General features: G+C 41.0%; 2 protein-coding genes and 1 long non-coding RNA gene across 4 annotated transcripts; 2 read left to right on the top strand and 1 right to left on the bottom strand.

Moving 5' to 3' along the window:
- The first annotated feature begins 1,434 nt into the window (after positions 1–1,434).
- On the top strand, positions 1,435–5,421 carry LOC117958918 (PR domain zinc finger protein 12-like). Its single transcript, XM_034895680.1, has 5 exons — positions 1,435–1,813; positions 3,334–3,524; positions 3,671–3,826; positions 4,073–4,187; positions 4,406–5,421. Exons 1-5 carry the CDS (start codon positions 1,594–1,596, stop codon positions 4,837–4,839), a joined length of 1,116 nt encoding a protein of 371 aa, XP_034751571.1. The 5' UTR covers positions 1,435–1,593; the 3' UTR covers positions 4,840–5,421.
- A 766-nt stretch (positions 5,422–6,187) lies between these two features.
- LOC117958925 lies at positions 6,188–7,710 on the bottom strand. Its single transcript, XR_004659822.1, has 3 exons — positions 7,516–7,710; positions 7,089–7,187; positions 6,188–6,997 (listed from the first exon to the last, which is right to left on the bottom strand). It is a non-coding gene; the product is annotated as an uncharacterized LOC117958925 (long non-coding RNA).
- A 790-nt stretch (positions 7,711–8,500) lies between these two features.
- fbxw5 (F-box and WD repeat domain containing 5) lies at positions 8,501–16,544 on the top strand. 2 transcript variants are annotated; one of them, XM_034895668.1, is made up of 10 exons: positions 8,501–8,654; positions 10,623–10,818; positions 10,951–11,108; positions 11,718–11,901; positions 12,052–12,200; positions 12,300–12,629; positions 12,726–12,900; positions 13,037–13,184; positions 13,547–13,759; positions 15,840–16,544. In XM_034895668.1, the coding sequence occupies exons 2-10, from the start codon at positions 10,632–10,634 to the stop codon at positions 16,123–16,125; spliced, it is 1,830 nt and encodes a 609-aa protein (XP_034751559.1). In that variant the 5' UTR covers positions 8,501–8,654; positions 10,623–10,631; the 3' UTR covers positions 16,126–16,544. The 2 variants fall into 2 exon arrangements, with proteins under 2 accessions (XP_034751559.1, XP_034751560.1); XM_034895669.1 differs by lacking the exon at positions 15,840–16,544 and adding an exon at positions 14,726–14,986.
- Positions 16,545–19,341: the final 2,797 nt, after the last annotated feature.

Below are 19,341 nucleotides of genomic sequence, written 5' to 3'. Positions count from 1 at the left end.
CCCACCTTCCACCCCTGCCCCCCCATCCTTTAACCTCGGATTTGTGCGATGAATGCTATAAATGTAAATCAATCTAGATGAGAAAGAATCCCGTTGAAAAGGAGGAGAAATTTCATCTGGGAAAAAGGAGACAAATGTAGGAGGGGCCCGCTCATAAAAAGCAGCTGTTTCACAGTAATCTTTTTTCGTGCCCTGTCACTCACCTTGCCTTTTCACTATCTCTTTAGCTCAAAAAAAAAAAAACCTCCGCTATTGTATTTAGTTGCCATTTCTTCTTTCCCATTACATTGCCATAATCCATATTCGTCCAGCAGCGAGAGAGAGAGAGAGAGAGAGAGAGAGAGAGAGAGAGAGAGAGAGAGAGAGACCACAACTTGACCATTTCCCCGGACAATCCCCTTGTAGTTGTTGGAGTGAAAAGAGGAGTGCATGGATGTCAAATTGTCCTCAAAACACCATGAAAGATTGATTTGCAGCACTTTTCAGGGTCCTGACATCACTCGGAGGGGAGCTGAATAGGAAACCTGTGAGCCGGGGATGGAATAAAGATGTCCTCTCTGCTGGAAAAGAAGGAAAACTGCCCATTTAGCCCCAGTCCATCAAGCCCGAAAAATAGGCAAGAGAGGAAAAAACACCGAGGACTGTGACTACAGAGAAGAAAAGGACCGTATATACTCATCTAAACGTTGTCACAATACCGAGCGGGCTCCGAACACCCATGAATATTAAACCGCTTACCTCAACAAGGGCTTGAAAAAAAGTGAACCACGTCAAAGCAGCTTTGCATTTTTTGCATGCGAACAATGCTGGAAGAAAAAACTTCACGACGAGTTGGTTTCCATTCTTGTTATTCCCGCGCTAACTCCTTACAAAAAAAAAATAATATTACCACCGCATGAATACCAAATGCATGAGAAAAAAATGGGTGAGCAACTCCCAGACTCAATGACCCAGAAAAACTCAACTCATCACCTACACTCACACAAAATGTTCTTCATTTATTTATTTATTTTACATTCTCAAACCCTGTTGCGTTATTTTATTTTTTCAGGTATTTCTGTATCCTACTTTTAAACAGCGTACCGTTTATATTCCCATGTTCTACAGAGTGCAGCCCATACATTCTGTTGGCTTGAATCTATTTTTACAACTCTCTTTTTAAGCACTTTTAATTCGGAGGGTTTTCAACGTTTAGAATACTTAAAAATGAACTATGCATTTTAATCAATCGACATGGATTTGCAGCTTTGCAAAACAGTGTTGCGTTCACTTAAAGTCCAGCTCGATGCAGGATTTGCTCCAATAAAGTTCCTGTCTCCGTGCTGGTGCGTCGCGGTGCGTTGGGCAGGTCCACGCGGTGAGGGGTGTGTCATTAATAAGTAATTAGACAGGGGGCTCCCACTGGCCACCTATATAAAGAGAGCCTCCCAGCATGGCTGGGCAGCTTTACGCACAGACCGTTTGGAGCAGAAGGACGCACTGAGGAGCAGCTCTGGGTGTCCACTTCTTCCTCTACTCTTTTCCGCGTCTTGTTTTTTTGCAGCTGGTATCACTTCAGGGTTTTCATCTTTTTTCTTTTTTCATTTGCAAAACATGGGCTCCGTGCTACCCGCCGACGCTTTGGCTCTCAAGTCTGGATTTAAGTGTCCGAGCCGCTCGCTGTCAGACGTGATCACCTCGGACATCCTGCACAGCTTCCTGTACGGCAGGTGGAGGAACGTGCTGGGCGAACACCTGGCGGAGGAGCGCCAGAGCGGCACCAGCCCCAAGACCGCCTTCACCGCCGAGGTGCTGGCCCAGTCCTTCGCCGGAGGTAGGCTCCCTGCTGCTTGGTCACGGGACTGTTTTATTTCATTTTAGTCCTGATTGCATTGTCATTTAGTTTTATATGTTTGGAAGGTTTTCATTGCTGGTTTGCTGCCTAATTTTAGAGATTTCTCCCACGTTTTATTTAAGTTAAATGTTTATAGAATTAAAAGAAATCATGATTTGATTACGGTTTTAAAGGAACATATTTTAATGAAGAATGTGCTCATGGGCCTCTTAGATTACTATCCAATCACACACAAACTTGCATCCCTGAAATCCAAGAGGACATTTTTTTCTTCTACTAATTTAGGCATTTCGTCCAAATAACACCATCACGTAGGGCCTACAACTTCGAGAACTGCACCAGAAACTTAAAATTACTTTTACTGTCCGTCTCATGCATTATTTTCTAACGTTTCTCTCACTAACTTGTGGCTGTTTTCAGCATTTTTCCAAATTGTTCTGCTTTTATTTCGAGCCATTTCAACGCGTCTTCCCTTTTGGAGTGCAGAGACCTCGCGTTCGGAGGCTTGTTAGGCGTGTAACTGCCGCTGAGTGAAAGACGCAGGGCATGCAATTCATTTGGTTAACTTTGTGCTTGACCTGGGAAAGTTTCCACTTAAACCTCGAGGAGAGAAAGGTTTCCTTTCTTTGAGATGTCCCAGGTTTTTATCCCGCATTCATCAATCTCCGGACAGTCTCTTTTCCTCTCTTGGCAGCTATGGGGCTCCGGAGATTTTCTCTTTCTCTCTCCTTAAAAGATTTGCTGTTCTTCGCATAATGCACCGTGAAGGCTAAATCTAATGCTATTCATTGCATGTCAACCATCTAATCGCCTTTCCATTTTTTTGTTGCAGAAATTCCTGAGTCTTTTTAACAAGTCCTCGTTTCATTCAGCGCAAATTTATTGCTACAAAGTTCTTAAAAGGATAATGAATTTGGAATTAGCCGTTGCTTTTCCAGTAAACTTTAATGAATATCACATCTGAAGCATGACAAATTGCTGGACCCTGGGCAACAGAGGACCGTTTAACCCCTATTCTGCCCGGCGTTTTTTCTCAGCCTAAAAAAAGACAACTTTGATTTTGACATTAAAGAAGCGCACGATTTTTTTTTTCTTCTTCCTTTTTTCTCCTTTCTGATGTGGATGAAAGTGCTTTCCAAGGGGGTTTCTCTGCACGACAAAAACGTTCAATTCAACCAGATAATCGAATTAAACGGAGGATAAGGTGTAGCTTAATATTTCGTGACTAAAATAAGATCCAGTCCATTTGCTGCTTTCAGGACTTTTCCAACAATCCTGTTTCATGGGACGTTTTGGCCTCTACTCGCCCTGCTGAACAACAGATAGACCGCTCTGCTTCATCGGAATTACATTTATATATGTGTAGTTTTACTCGTGCGCATTTCAGACAGTAATCGACCTGAAGATATTGATGCTCAGTCTCTATTTCTAACATCTACATGTTTTTGTGCTTTTTTTATTTTATTCTGCATGCTCACATTTCTTCTTTATATTTGTAGAGGTGCAGAAGCTGTCCAGCCTGGTGCTGCCCAGCGAAGTGATCATCGCTCAGAGCTCGGTCCCTGGAGAAGGACTGGGCATCTTCTCAAAGACCTGGATCAAAGCAGGGACCGAGATGGGCCCTTTCACAGGCAGAGTCCTGTCCCCTGAACACGTGGACCTGCTCAAGAACAACAACCTCATGTGGGAGGTGAGTTGAGACTTCAGTTTCTAAAGAGTCTTGACCCCATTCACTCAGCCTGCAGGGCAGTAAGACCCTGTGCTGCTGTGCTTGAGACAGTTTTAGAACTTCCTCATCATACTGACGCCTTTTTCCTCGCTGTTGTGGGAGCTCAGGTGTTCAATGAAGACGGCACGGTGCGCTACTTCATCGATGCCAGCCAGGAGGACCAACGCAGCTGGATGACTTACATAAAGTGCGCCCGGAATGAGCAGGAGCAGAACCTGGAGGTGGTGCAGATCGGCAGCAGCATCTTCTACAAGGCGGTGGAGGTGAGAATGAACTTTCTGTGCAGCAGGCCTACTGGAGGTTGGCTGGGCCTTCAGGGGCTTAGTGAGATTTTACTTACGACCACCAATAATGTAAATGTCCTTTGGCGCAGCGCCGCCTGGTGGCCACAGGGAGAATTGAGTATATGATTTCTGTAATTCGATTGTCAGGTTGCAGCAATCGTATAGCAACTAATTTAAATTACACATTGATTATCTGAATTTTGCTCTATTTCTTTCCTTCCTCAGACCATCCCACCAGACCAGGAGCTTCTTGTCTGGTATGGAAACACCCACAACACATTCCTGGGAATCCCTGGAGTTCCGGGAATAGACGAAGAACACCTGAAGAAAAGCAGGAATGGTGAGTCATTGGAACCTGTAGGCTACTGACAGTTTATTTGTCTGAGGTGTCATTGCTTGACTGAGTCTCATTAAGGCAAACACCTGTTAGCCAGTTTATTTCATTGTGGTTCATTTTTAGATCAAAAGTGTTTGATTCTTTTTTTATTCTAGCACATCAGCAGCCCCCATTTGAGACCAACTTAATCTCACCTCCGTCCTCTTTGTTTCGTCTCCCAGATGACCCCCACTCCTGTGACGGCCCTTCCTCTTGCTCCCCACCCGCCTCCACCACCACAGCCGGTCGGATGCGCTGCGTCATCTGCCACCGCGGCTTCAACTCCCGCAGCAACCTGCGCTCCCACATGCGCATCCACACTCTGGACAAGCCCTTCGTGTGCCGCTTCTGCAACCGCCGTTTCAGCCAGTCGTCCACGCTGCGAAACCACGTGCGCCTGCACACCGGCGAGCGGCCCTACAAGTGCCACGTGTGTCAGAGCGCCTACTCGCAGCTGGCGGGCCTGAGGGCGCACCAGAAGAGCGCGCGGCACAAACCGGTGGCGCACGCTGCCGACGTGTCATCCAAAGTGTCCCCTCCTCCCCCACAGATGACGGCCATGCCCCAGCAGCACCAGAGGCCCCTGGTGCACCACATCCCCACCATGGTGCTATGATGACAGAAACACGGAGGGACAGTCAAGCAGAACAACGTTGCACTTTAGATTATGGCTGTAGTGGAGAAGTAAAGCAGATGACACAGGCCCTCACTATGGAAATGCATGAGTTGATGTGACAGTAAAGCATCTCACGAAGACCTGTTGAATACGTTGCCTTATTTTTATTTCTTGTTTCCTTGTGATCAAAATTCCAGCAGACAAAAATGATTGTCTGTGTTTTGGAAAGCTGAAATTGCCTTTGCTAAAAGAAAGATTAAAGATTATACAAATAAATTGTTATTATCTGTGTAATCTTTGAATTAAGTGTCAGAAATATATCACTACGAATGCGAGACATAACATGTTTTCTACAGTTTTATAGTGTTTATTTTGCATCGCATCAGGTGAAAACAACAGTCCGAGATATGTACAGTAAGTAGAAACTAAGGGACGTGACCACCAGTGGACATTGTTACAGCGGCATCCTTCCACACTGTAAACTGAAATTGTCACTTTAACCTTGCACAGACTGTATGCCATACTAATGTGTAATGTGTAAAATTGTATTGTATGCAACTGTACATGTGAATGTAAATACATTTGTGCTTTCTTCTATTCTAAATAAATATGATATGATATTACACATGATTATTCAAATTATTGTAGTTACTCACCCAACAAAACACCTGTTGCTGCTGTAAAGCCTCCCAACCAGCAGACTCTGAGCATATAGTCAATTCCTGTTTTGGCATGTAGTTAACAATGACTTTGTCTAATAATATAATAGAGCCTAACACAGTTTAAATCACTGTACTCCCAATGAAAAAGACAATATTGTTTTTCAAAGATGATTCAATTTGAAACTGTTTGATTTGAAATAAAAACAGAAACGAGTCCACACTACTATTATTCAGAAAAACATTTTGCCAGGATACTTCTAAATAATGGTTTGTTTTTGTGGGTAATTTTTGTATAAGGTTTTGAGAGGTGAAATGCAGAAAGGTGATGCTTTCCTTCAATCCATTTTCTGGACTGCCTTTCATGTCACAAGGAAGGGGACCCTAGTAAGTGGTGCGGTCAAAGGTAAACATCACCCTGCCCAGCAGGTACGACTGTGTGTTATGTCTACGTTATCTCTGTGATGGACGTGCAACGTGTCCGGCACTCCCAGCCGCTGCAACTATATGATCAGTTTGCTGCTCAACTCTTAGAGACAATGGTAACATTTTGCTTCATTTTGTGTATTTTTATTACACGGAGTGTTCATACTGTCAGTGTGGTTGTGTGTGTGTGTTTGTGTGTGTGTGTGTGTGTGTGTGTGTGATTATTTTGATGTTTTAATGAACTCCCTAAAGACAATTTCCCACCTTTGTTAACATAAGTTCTGCTGTATTCTCTTCTATCTTTATTAAAACACGTTAATGCACATTAAAGTGGCCATAAACAGTTGGTAGATAACAAAACTGATAGTATTTTATGAATGTCAAAGAGGTGGTTTTATTAAAATGGGTTTTTATTTTATTATTATTTTTTTACTTTATTTGCATTAAGTTGTGAATGCTGATCATCTTTAGTAACGTTCCTAAATGTGATTAGTGATTAAAACATTTGAAACATTCTCATTTATTTTTTTAATTATAATGAATAATAACATTGTTTTCATCTTAGTGATAACTAGTGTTATAAACCAGTGTTCTGTCTTTCTTCAGTCAACGGGTAATTTGAGTTATTTAGTCTTCCACATGATGGCGCCAGGTAATCACAAAAAGCGAGTCTCATTAGAGAAAAGTGGGCCTCTCCTGGAGAAACAGGGAAAGCACACTTTAATGACAGACCTGATCTTAACAACAATGTATTGATTCATTTGATTCATTTGCTGTACCACACTGCATGTCTACCATATACATGTTTTTACATACAGCAGATGTAAGCCACTTCTGAGCCACTGCAGCACTTGTCTGCTGTCAAACATCATCCAACTTCCCAACAAGGAGTTTTCGGACAAGTCATCATTATAACAAGTACAGAGCAACCCAGATCATTGTACTGCAAGTAAATACACTTCAGAGATTAATAAGGTGGAGGGGAAATGTGGGCATCTTTTCTGTCCAGAGAAATTAGGGAGGATTTTGACCGGATGCTGCTTCATCCCTAGAGACAGTCCACACCTTCTGCCCTGCACAGTGATGAAAACAAGACAGTTTAGCCATCAGATCTACATTGATCATTATGCCAAACTGATACAATTTCACCCAAACAAGAAGCACCTTTACACTGGTTTTGTCATCCTGGGTTGCCTGCTGCTACCCTGTCCTTCTTTGAGGAGCCACAGCAAGAAGCTATCCACTCAGCGGCATTGCACAGAGCTGAAGGAAGACAATGTGAAAGAGACATGAATACCTCTTTCATCTGTTTAGTATCAGCCTCACTGCGCCTGAGATCATGTTGTGGCAGGTGACCTGATCCCACCCCTATCAGGTTTACACCTCCATTTTACACCCAATACTACTACGCATTTCATGTTATAAGTCTTTACTGCATAAAATGTGTTTAACCCCACAGTAAAAACAATAAGGCTTTCTATGGGAGCAAACATGTCATTCATCACGATAATATCTTAATAAAAAATGTAGCTACAAAATTGTCTTTTAAAAAACGAACAATAAATTTAAATCAGAAAGTTTAAATACTCACCAGAGAACAGCAGTCACAGCATAGTTCCACTTTAAATTCTTCTTTACAAGTCAGTCTTAAAGTCATCTGTTCCCATGTGGTCAGTGTAATGATGTGTGTGCACTGACACTGCAAAACAATGACACAGCGCTTCTTCAGTTACAGAGACTCTAGTACTCCCCTGGCTGATGTCAGTGAACTGAGGGACACCACACAGATACAGGATGTATATTTATATTATAACTGTCATGTGTCTTTTCCTTAAGGTTCCCATTGTATCATCACTTCAAATACATCCAACTGAAGAACAAAATGAGATGTTGCCACGAACAGTGGCCTAATTAAGATAAGAACAGTGTATACATTTATGATGAAGGATTATTTCATACAATGTGTATAATTAAATAAAAACTAATTATTCAAATGTTCCTCATGAGGATTTGTTTGTAATTACAACAACTGCAATCAATGTGCCAAGACTTGGATGCATATTTGTCAGTATATTTCATCATAGAAATGCAGTCACTAAATGATTGCATCATTCTCATACACACATTAAAATCTCAGCTTCTTCTTCTCAATTTGCAACCTTCAACTCCACTCAAAGCTGGGAGGAGAAATGAGGTTGTTACGAATTAAGTAATGGAATTCTTACCATTTCTTTCATAATTTCACAAATAAATAAAGTTTTTTTTTACAAGAATTACTTTTCAATCATCATCATCATCATCATCACCATCATCATCATCATCATCATCATCATCATCTTAATCATCATCGTCGTCGTCGTGTGTGTTTTAGTATTTAAAAGTAAGGAAAAAGAAATTCCTAAGAATAAAAAATAAAGTATTTCTGCTTCACAGTTTTGTAGAAAATATTGATCTAAAAATAATAATATAGGATGATCTGCACACCCTTTAATAAAGGAAATGAAAAGTAAAGAAAAGATGGCTAATATTGACGAAAGCTCTTCTGGTTATTACCAAGAGCTGATTTAATCAAATGGTGAATAGATTGAGTTTGCCTTGCTGGAGCGATGATGCTGTTTTCTGTTAGTAGAGTCCTGTCCACTCACCGCTGCTGCAGGATTGTTGTCATTTTTCTGTGGCTAGCCTTCAGCGCTAGTTTGATTTTCTCTCCAACATACTTTGATCCAGCAGGTGGGTCACAGTTTATGTCGACAACTTTGTACTAAGCCATGCTGAAAAACTCCTTCACGAAAACATTCGTTTATAAAAGTAACCGCTTGTTGTCAGAAATAATTGTCGTGGCTAAGACTTGAAAACAAATGTGAGCTAACAGCTAGTTTAACGTTAGCTCGATAGACGTTTCTGGCTAGCATAGCTTTAAATTAAGCTCGTGACTGATTATGCTTAAAAACACACACACACACACACACACGTCTACTAGCTATCAGATAGCTAGTTAATGTTTCGCAGGTCAGTAGGAAAGCTTTCAGTGTGTAAACACAGTAACTTGTGTTGAGTTTTACGCCCAGCGACAAAGATGTCCATGTTAGGTCATTTTCACACGACGGTCGGTTGTTCAAAGAATAGCTGCATTATTTTTACTCAAGGTTAGCTCGGGGTACTGTTTAATTGCTTTGTAATGAATTTTAGTTTGCATGGAATTGTTAACGTCACACGCTAGTTTTAGCTTGGAAATGAGAAAATGCCACGCTGACTAACATGGCTCTGTTCCAGCAGTGACTCTGCTTTTGCACATATAGCCCCATACTCTTATTATATTGCCCTTTCTTTGACAGAAATGCACCGACACGCCAAACATAATGAGGATTGCTGCTCTGACAGCATGAGACCTGTCAGTGCTGTCTCTGCATCGTAACACACACCAGTGTGATTCAGCTGGCAGGCTCAAATTAGTCCAGTGAAAGTTGGGCCCTCAAGTTATTTATGGATGCAAGGGGGCAAAATAATATGACTGATTTCAGTTTTTTTTCTTTCTATGTGCATTTTCTCTATTTATTTGAAAGTTTATCGAAACATGAGTTATCGATTAATTGAAGCAATTGCAGCTAGGTTGTACCATAGCATTTTTAAGTGTGGCATCATCACCCGTTGCCTGCAATTGTCACACACTATATTTGATCAAAAGTATGACTTCATTAAATTCAAAGGTATTGTCAAATTTCAAGTCTTAGTATAAAATATTACAAAACAAGGGTAATTAAGCCTTGAGGGTTTGTCACACTGTTCTACTCTTAAGAGGGGATTTACATTTTTATATTTAAGTTGAGCCCAGTATTTATCTCTGGAATACACATTTCATGTTTTTTTTTTTTTCATTTTGCTTTTGCAAAATCAGTAAGTTAGATGCCTTCTCAATGTATCAGAGTCAAGTGTTAAATTACTTTAGTCAGGTTTGAATCCAGGTCATGTACTCTTAGTGTCCACGTCTGTATTTGAGTAGATTTTAAACTTCCCTTAATAGATAAATAGATAATGATGTCTTGATGCTTTCTTAAAGGTTGCACACCAGTTAGTCAGTTACTACAAATTCATGAAGTGCAGTCAAGTTTTGTTTAAATCCACAGAACTTTACTTAGTGTTGTAGCGGACATACCAAAGTTTTTTTTGAAGACATCAAATACGTCAGACTGAGTTTGGGGTAAATGTGTAGGAAAGGATGCTCAAACATCTAGAAATGTTCCATTTGATTGAGTGGTGTATAAAAGATGGTGTGACTTTTTCACATCCTAGCTTCGGTGTACCAAGATGTTACAGAACAAGATGTAATAAGATGATTTTAACAACCTGTTCATACTGTGAACCATAATTAAAATAATACTAATTAAAATAATTTACTCCTACACACTTTGCACTCTTCATTGCACTATTCCCTCAACCTGTCTATATTGTTTCTGTTACAGTGTGTATATATTGTTTGTTTTTGTTGTTTGTTTTGTATGAGAAAGCACATTGTGAGCAATGTATAATCCAAAGCAAAATTCCTCTATGTCCTCATACCTGGCAAATAAATCTAATTCTGGTTCTGAGTTAAAGTTACTTAGGGGAAACAAAAAGGGCAAACTGTATGTTTAGTGGTTGAATTTTTTTTCACATAACATCACAACGGCATACCTGTTTTGTGTCCGTGTGTGTACACAGGATGTTAGGATGGAGTGTGGCCCAGTTCTGCCGGACAGCCTGGTGTTGGAGATCTTCCTGCGTCTGCCCCACGATGCAGTGCTGAGAGTTGGTCTGACCTGCAGACAGTGGCTTGCTGTCTCCAGAGATGAGTTCCTTTGGAGGGAGCTGTTCTACAGCTACTATCGCATACCACGCTCTGTACCCCGACACCCAGGTAAATGATTGGATGTTTAACAGAAGAAATCAGAGGTTTACTCAGTATAAAAGACACTGATAACCGTATTGTTTTATAGATATTTAGACCGGTTGTAGCTTTCAAAAACCCCCCTTATCTTCCTTTGTGCAGCGGCAGTGTCGTGGTACAAGGAGTTCCGACGACTATTTGACTGTATCCCCTGTGTGGAGGTTCAGACACTGAGAGAACACACTGACCAGGTCCTCCACCTGGCTTTCTCTCACAGGGGTCACCGCTTCTCCTCCTGCTCCAAAGACTGCACCGTTAAGGTAGGGATTCAAAGATTGTTGAGCTTTCCTTCTGGTTCTTATTCAAGTTCTAGTTCAAAAACCTTTATTTGTCCCCAAGGGGTGATTCAATTTGCTGCAGTAGCAAATAATTGACACACTTATTTTCTTACTTTTTGCCAGTGTTTGCTTGATTACGTACCTAACTGTGGGGCTTTTCTCCGTTCTGGTTTACTGGTAGTACTGATTTAAAGTACACACTTCAGGGCCAAAGCAAGTTTCAACAGGTAAAACTTTAAAAAAAGATTAAAACCTACTGCAGTTACATGTTTCTCTAAATAATGGATTTAGAAAATCACAAAATGAATGTAATAATAATTATTAATTTTGGCACTTTCTATGTTCTAATTGATTTTCTTCAAAGCTGCTTAAAATTAATCTGAAACAGTTGTCAAAGCAAAAGGTCCTTTGACTCAAACCTGCAAAAGGGAAAATGTACTGACGCTAAGCTTGATCATGAGATTTGAGGGTAAACCCATACATTTTTAGAACCAATTTAAACAAACATCTTTTTGTGTTTTTTTTGTTCTCCGTCTTCCTTATCGTCCTCTCACTTCTTTCCAAACCTGACCTCTGGCTTCTTGTGCGCAGCTATGGGACACGGAGCGGCCAGATGGTAATATATCGATGGTGCACAGCTCCAGCATGCGGCAGTTTAACTGGGGCTACACCCAGTTCTCCCAGTTCAACGCTGACGACACCCTGCTGCTCGTGTCCGGTGTCTACCTGGGCCCACATCACTCCTCGTCTGGGGAAATCGCTGTCATCAGTCTGGGTAGGAATCGGCAAAAAGTCCCACAACAATCAAGTGTCATCATCTCCTGTTGATGTTTCTTGAAGTTATTTTTAGTTTTCATAATATTTTTTCCTCAACTAAGAGTTTGTGTGTGTTTCCAACCCATATCTCTATTTTAACACACTGCAGAAAATTACACGCTGTTGTCGCGTGTGAGGAACAAACCGTACGATGTGTTTGGCTGCTGGCTGAATGAGACCCACCTGATCTCTGGGAACCTGCACTGGATAGGCAACATGACATCCTGCTCTGTGCTTTGGCTCAATAAAGCCTTCCAGGTGAGACCGAGTGCAGCAGATAAAGTTTCTTAGAACTTATGTCAGTCAAAACTGTCAACACATTTCACATCCTTCACAATATCTTCCTTTCTGTGACAGGATGTTGAATCAGAGAATGTCAACGTAGTCAAGCGCCTTTTCAAGATCCAGAACGTCAATGCCAGCACCATTCGCACAGTGATGGTGGCCCACTGCCGTCGTCATGACAACCCAGACTTGCTGCTGGACTATGAGGCTCAGTCCCAGGCTCGAAGGCAGAAAGGGCAGCAGCAGCAGCAGCACCAGCCACTCCTCTTCGACCTGGGAACCTCGGGCAGTGAGGAAGAAGATGAGGAAGAGGAGGGGGGCGAGGAGAGCCAAAAGGAAGCAAGGCTCGGCAGTTGCCGCCATCTTCAGCCCACCATCTCGGGCCTGGATCACGTTATGCAGGTGAGCTAGATGTAAAGCTCGGGTATTTTGATAAGTTTTTAGAAGTGTTATTCTTCATTCAGTCCCCACTTTTGTGCTTCTCTTCCTTCCTGTTAGAATCGTAATGTAGGGCACACAGAGTTGGCGATAGAGACTCATGTGGCTAAGATGATGGGCAGAGCCCACACAAAGGCCCCTGACCTAATTGAGCCCTCTGATCCCGGGGAGGGAGAGGACAAAACTTACTTACTCTTCACAACCGGCAGCCTTACATACTCTCCTCACCAAATAGGTAAGATGGCTTCCAAGCAGTAGATTTAAAGCTTAAGCATGCTGATATAATTCAACAAATGTAAGAAACATTGTATAAGGAAAAATCCAGACATTGCCGTCAGACATCCCATGTGGTAGTCTTTGTCCCTTTTCAGGCATAAAGCTAATCAAACCCGACCAGATGACCACTTGTGGTCCAGTACTCGGGGAGGAGCGGAGTTCAGATGAGTTTTTTGATTCCCTGGATCATGTTATTGATATCCATGGACACATCATTGGTATGGGCCTTTCTCCAGACCACAGGTAACTAAATAATGTATAGATTCAGTAGGCTTTCATGTAAAAAAAAAAAAAAAGCTATATAGGCCTGAATATACTGCAATAATGACATCAGTGGCGGAATGCTGAATTGGCTAAATGGGAGCAAAGGATCTGAAATCTTCCCAGAGGAGTGGAGAAGCATATTAATGCCCATGGTCTTCCATGAGTTGTTCAGCTATCACATATGGATCTAATGTCACATAGCTTTGCCATGTTGTTTAGTATAAAACTGTTTTTACTGTACATTAAGATCCTTAAATGTCTTTAAAAAGCATATAACCAACTTTTTAGATCACGTTGCCATTGACTCCTACATTTTCTTCCTTTCTTTTCATTCACTTCAGGTACCTTTATGTGAATAGCCGGGCTTGGCCAGCCGGGTGTGTGATCTCTGACCCCATGTCTCCTCCTCCCATTGCCGAGGAGATCGACCTGCATGTCATTGATCTGAAGAATTTGAGGGAGGAGAGAAGGAGCCTGCGTGCACACCGAGCCTTCACGCCTAACGATGAGTGCTTCTTCATCTTCCTCGACGTCAGCAGAGACTTTGTTGCCAGGTATGTACCGTCTCATTTTCCAGTAATAGATGCAGCTTTCACACATGCAACCCTTACCATGCATTTGCTTGCGTTTTAGCACTAAGGTGTCATGTATGATAAGGGAAGTGATACCGCAATGGCGGTAAATTTGTCACCGCAATTTGACACTTCTTGCCGTAGTAACATCTGTGTTCTCATACTGGCATTTGTGTGGACAGACGCCTCACAATGCTCCTGTTTTTACATATGTTGCCTGTTATTTTTAGCATCTTTGACTGTTTTTGCGTTTGCATGTAAATGATCGCACAGTTTTAAAACAATGTAAACCCGTGGCTTTTATAAATGACGGCCCTGCCATCATTACAGGAATAGCTTGGTAAATAATTTACTCAAGGTCACAGAATGTATTAGGGAAAGCACCTGCACGAACAAGATGTAAGAAATACACTTACTATACCAAATCTGAGGTTTCATTTAGTTGCAGAAGAAGAAGATGGAGATTAAATGTTCTTTTAAGACAGTGAGGTAACTGCTCTGTAGGATGACTTTTTTCACTGGCCACACAGACTGATACATTACAAAATGCATTTCTGGAAAGAAATGTATTTTCCGCTTAAACTATTTCAGAATAGAAATGATCTACTTGTGTGTAGCTTACATGTCAGTCAAACGCACCCGCCACAGATATACAGTGGGGAGAACAAGTGTTTGATACACTGCTGATTTTGCAGGTTTTCCTTACTTACAAAGCATGTGGAGGTCTGTAATTGTTTTTATCATAGGTACACTTCAACTGTGAGAGACGGAATCTAAAACAAAAATCCAGAATTTACATTTTATGGTTTTTAAATAATTAATTTGCATTTTATTGCATGACATAAGTATTTGATCACCTACCAACCAGTAAGAATTTGGGCTCTCACAGACCTGTTAGATTTTCTTTTTTTTTATAAAAGACATCTGTCCACACACCCAATCAAACAGACTCCAACCTCTCCACAATGCCCCAGACCAGAGAGCTGTGTAAGGACTTCAGGGACAAAATTGTAGACGTGCACAAGGCTGGGATGGGCTACAGGACAATAGGCAAGCAGCTTGGTGAGAAGTCAACATCTGTTGGTGGAATTATTAGAAAATGGAAGAAGTTAAAGATGACGGTCAATCTTCCTCAGTCTGGGGCTCCATGCAAGATCTCACCTTGTGGGGCATCAATGCTCATGAGGAAGGTGAGGGATCAGCCCAGAACTACACGGCAGGACCTGTTCAATGACTTGAAGAGAGCTGGGACCACAGTCTCAAAGAAAACCATTAGTGACACTGCGCTGTCATGGATTAAAATCCTGCAGCACACGTAAGGTCCCCTTGCTCGAGCCAGCGCATTTCCAGGCCCTTCTGAAGTTTGCCAATGACCATCTGGATGATCCACAGGAGGAATGGGAGAAGGTCATGTGGTCCGATGAGACAGAAATAGAGCTTTTTGGTCTAAACTCCACTCGCCGTGTTTGGAAAAAGAAGAATGAGTACAACCCAAAGAACATCATCCCAACCGTGAAGCATGGAGGTGGAAACCTCATTCTTTGAGGATGCATTTCTGCAAAAGGGACAGGACGCCTGCACTGTATTGAGGGGAGGATGGAAGGGGCCATGTATCGCGAGATCTTCGCCAACAACCTTTTTGATTCCGTCTCCACAGTTGAAGTGTAACTATGATAAAAATCACAGACCTCTACGTGCTTTGTAAGTAGGAAAACCTGCAAAATTAGCAGTGTATCAAATACTTGTTCTCACCACTGTAAGTGTGTGTGCGTGTGGGTGGTGTTTCTTAGCCTGAGAGATAGTGTTTGAGTGTCTTAAGTGATTTCCAAAGCTAATGAGTGACAGGAAAACTGCCACAAGCCAATGAGAAACCATCCATCCCAACACTATCTCTCTAAATGTGCAAATGGACATGTTAGTATTGTTTTAGGACAGACTTGAAAAATGGCATGCTTTATTATTCTTATTATATGCTCAAATGTGTAAATACCACAGAACCCGAAACATGATCTAACAAAAATCAGTCAACGACTGACTTATCTCTCCACTCTCCTACCCGTAGTGGAGCAGAGGACAAGCACGGCTACATCTGGGACCGTCACTACAACATCTGTCTGGCACGTCTGGCACATGACGATGTGGTGAACTCAGTGGCGTTCAGCCCCGCTGACCAGGAGCTGCTGTTGTCTGCAAGCGATGACTCTACCGTTAAAGTGTGGCGCTCACCGCGCATGGTTCGCCTGGTACAGACCCCCTCCCGGCCGCTGAGGCCCCGCAGCCTCCTGTCCTCCTGGCTGGGACGCAACAAGAACTCAACGTCTACCAGCAGTGTGAATGGAAAACCATGAGTCAGGTTGGAAAACACTTGCTGTGGGAAGGAAAATTTGAGAAACATATATATATATATATATAACACTCCATGTATATGTATAGTGTGATTTCTGTCAGTGGTTTTGCTTGAGCTCACAGTGTTGTGACACACAGCAGTGCTTGGTGTCTTCGGCTAACAGAAGACGGGACTTGTTGTGACTCAGTGTCAGACACAAGAGAGCGCTGTTACGCCAGCAAAGGACAGAAATCACCACACACTCTGTTGTGCTGTTGTCAGGAGTGATTTCAAACGTTCACACAGGTAGATAGTGTAGAGCTGACACCTAAATGCACATTACACGTCCAAATGTGTTACCCAAGAGATGGTTTGTCTGTTGTTGTTTTTTTTTATCTGTTACAGTGCATTTGAACAGGTCAAAACTCCTGGACCTGAGATGTTGTCACGGTTGTCATGTCCTGCTCATTTAACTGCATTTACTGCAGTCTGCCTTGGTTTTCAATTACATCCCCTCACTATTCTGTTCAAAGTAGAATTATTGAGTAATTTGATCTAGAAAAGTTGTTGAGGAACAGTCAAGGGGAAGCATGGCTGTGAACAAAAAAAATGTTTGTGTAGCTTATTGTTATTCTATAGAAATGTATTTAAACAGCCTTTTTAATTTGTAGCACAACGCGTGACCCTTTAGTTTTGTCAAAAGACTCTGACACATTAAGATGAATCTCAGAGATTGATGTTACATTTTGTTGAAAGAACAGATTTTACACCAAGAAGAATAAAGCAACATTCATGTTACAGAAATTTGACCCAATTCTTTAATTTAAACATAATAAATGTTTGTAGTACATCTTAAAAGTAAAAAAGTACAGGAAATATTTGACTAATGATGCATAATGATATAAAATGTTCTTGCAGACCAATATGGAGAAGGACGGCCTCTTACCCCTTAACTTCCCGTCACGTCTGTAGTCCTTCAAGGTCATCTTAGTTCTATTGCTGAAGGAGCGGTATAAAACAATCAAAACAAAGTAATGTAAGGATAGGTACTTTACCTGCTAGATATTTATGTTTCAGTGGAGATTCCCTGCTGAAGGCGGTTGTGGTGAATTAGAAAACAACCTTTAATCAAGATTGTGGGTTGTCATTACCTGGACAAAGTCAACTGGTTGCATTTGTAGGTCACCTTCTCAGAGAAAACCTGTGGAGATTAGTCACTTCATCAGCAGATTCTTACCACCAATTGAAAAATATTATTTTAAAGTTTTGAAATGTGTGTATTAAGTCATGAACTTTCTCCCTGGTTCCCTCTAAAAACTTTAGTCTCTGTTATTTTTACTGTAGATCTATCTTGTTAATCATGTTTCCTGTCTTCTAATGTACTTTTCATACCCCCCTAAAAATAAAAAAGCATGCCCTGGAAAAGTGTCAGATTAATATTCTATTCTACTAGAAAATGTTGGTTCTTGGTCAATTTTTGAAGCTTCCTTGTTACTTTTGGTCTGTTTGGCAGTAGTAAAAAAAAAAAAGGGTCAACACAAGTTACTATGGAAATTACAGGGTACAATTGACTGCGTACAGTAAACGCATTAGATAGTAATGCTATTGTTCATATTAATAGTTCTCTATAACTTAAATTCTTTTTTCTCCATTGCAGTGAAGAATGGGCGTTATTAAAGCTTGCTTAGCAGGTATAATGGTTACCATGTTCCCCGTCTTAGCCAAGTACAGCTAAGGATGATGGGAATATCATTACTGTAGTTCTGAAGTAGTCCAGAATCCACCTGAAAGAACGGGCTTTTGGAAAGAAATTCAGTCATTGAAAAATGACCTCAGTGTTTAAACAGAAAGGGCCAGCTCTCTAGGGCTTTCCCCATAGGCCCCAGTCTGTCTGCTCTAAAGGTCCCTCTCTTTCAGGTTCATACTCATATTATGGTTTTCTTCTAGAACATGTTGACATGGTGTAATGTCTGAATATATTTGTATTCACCCATTTGTCTGAAATTCTGTGTTTTGATGCTTGTCTCTTTACGCCGCCCTCCCAAAAAAGCCCAGTCTGCTCCGATTGGTCAGCCTTTCTGGGTCTTCCGCATCAGTGCTCAACAAGTCTACTACCATCAATGCAGTCGAGGAATGCCTTTCTACCTCTGCATAGTGTAGTTGTGACATCACAACTGTGCAGATGTTCTAAAGGCCCACTTATTGAATATGGGCTGTGTGCATTTCTTTGTGTATGGACCTTTTTGATACTGTATCAGTATTTATGTATATAGCACCTTTATATTAAGAAAGACATAGAAATTTCACTTTCTATAATATGGGACCTTTAACAAAGTTGTGCTAGACCAAGCTTGTGCTTCACAACAGGGGAACTTTCTCATTTATTCATACAGATCTAACATGAACTGTGGCTATGGTTTTGGTTAACACTTGAAAATACTTAAGTGAGTAGCCAAATGCAGCAACACCGTCATTTTACTGCAACAGTTCTATATCGAGTCATCATGTGGTTGTTGGTAGTTAGTAAGGTGGCAGGGTTCATTTTCTAGAAACGTTCTGTGATTACAAATAGTTGGAATGCAATGGTTAAAATCAATAGTTAGCACTTTTTAAAAGGTCGATTCACTCAAATCACAAAAGGCGAAAACATGTTAATGTTAATGTCACTAGAAAATGCATTTCCTGCAGAAAATGCGTGTGATTTAGGAAAAGCTAAACTGGATTTCTAGCTAGATATGATTTTAAACATGACATCTCATCTTTTAGATTTATGGGTATTGAAAAGACTCTGTCTGAACGAGGAGGTAATATATATGAACTATACAACAGAAGAGAAGTGTTTTGGATTTTCATTTTAAAAACTTTATCTTCCAGGAGTTTAAATGATGACAGGAGCTGAAGGAAAGGTATACAGCATAGGACACAAGATATTCATAAACTGTACAGATTTGAATGATTAATGAAAGCTGTAAGGCCGATGTTCTCATTCAGATAGGATTTGAACTTGTAAATATATTTTGTAAATAGCAGTGAATGTAATTGGTAGAACCACTATAAAGCATGGTAATTGATATGAACTTCAGAATATTATTGAAATGGTAATAAATATGAGTATGTGCTACGGTAATGGATATGAATTTGAGTATTATTATTTATATGAATATAAGGATGAAGCAATTAAATTGATATTTGTATTACTGTAATGCATTATGAAATGCATATTTTTTTCACTCACTTA

This window comes from Etheostoma cragini, chromosome 16 (genome assembly GCF_013103735.1).
Source record: "Etheostoma cragini isolate CJK2018 chromosome 16, CSU_Ecrag_1.0, whole genome shotgun sequence".
Classification (NCBI taxonomy): domain Eukaryota; kingdom Metazoa; phylum Chordata; class Actinopteri; order Perciformes; family Percidae; genus Etheostoma; species Etheostoma cragini.
This window is presented reverse-complemented; position numbering and strand designations above follow the sequence as displayed.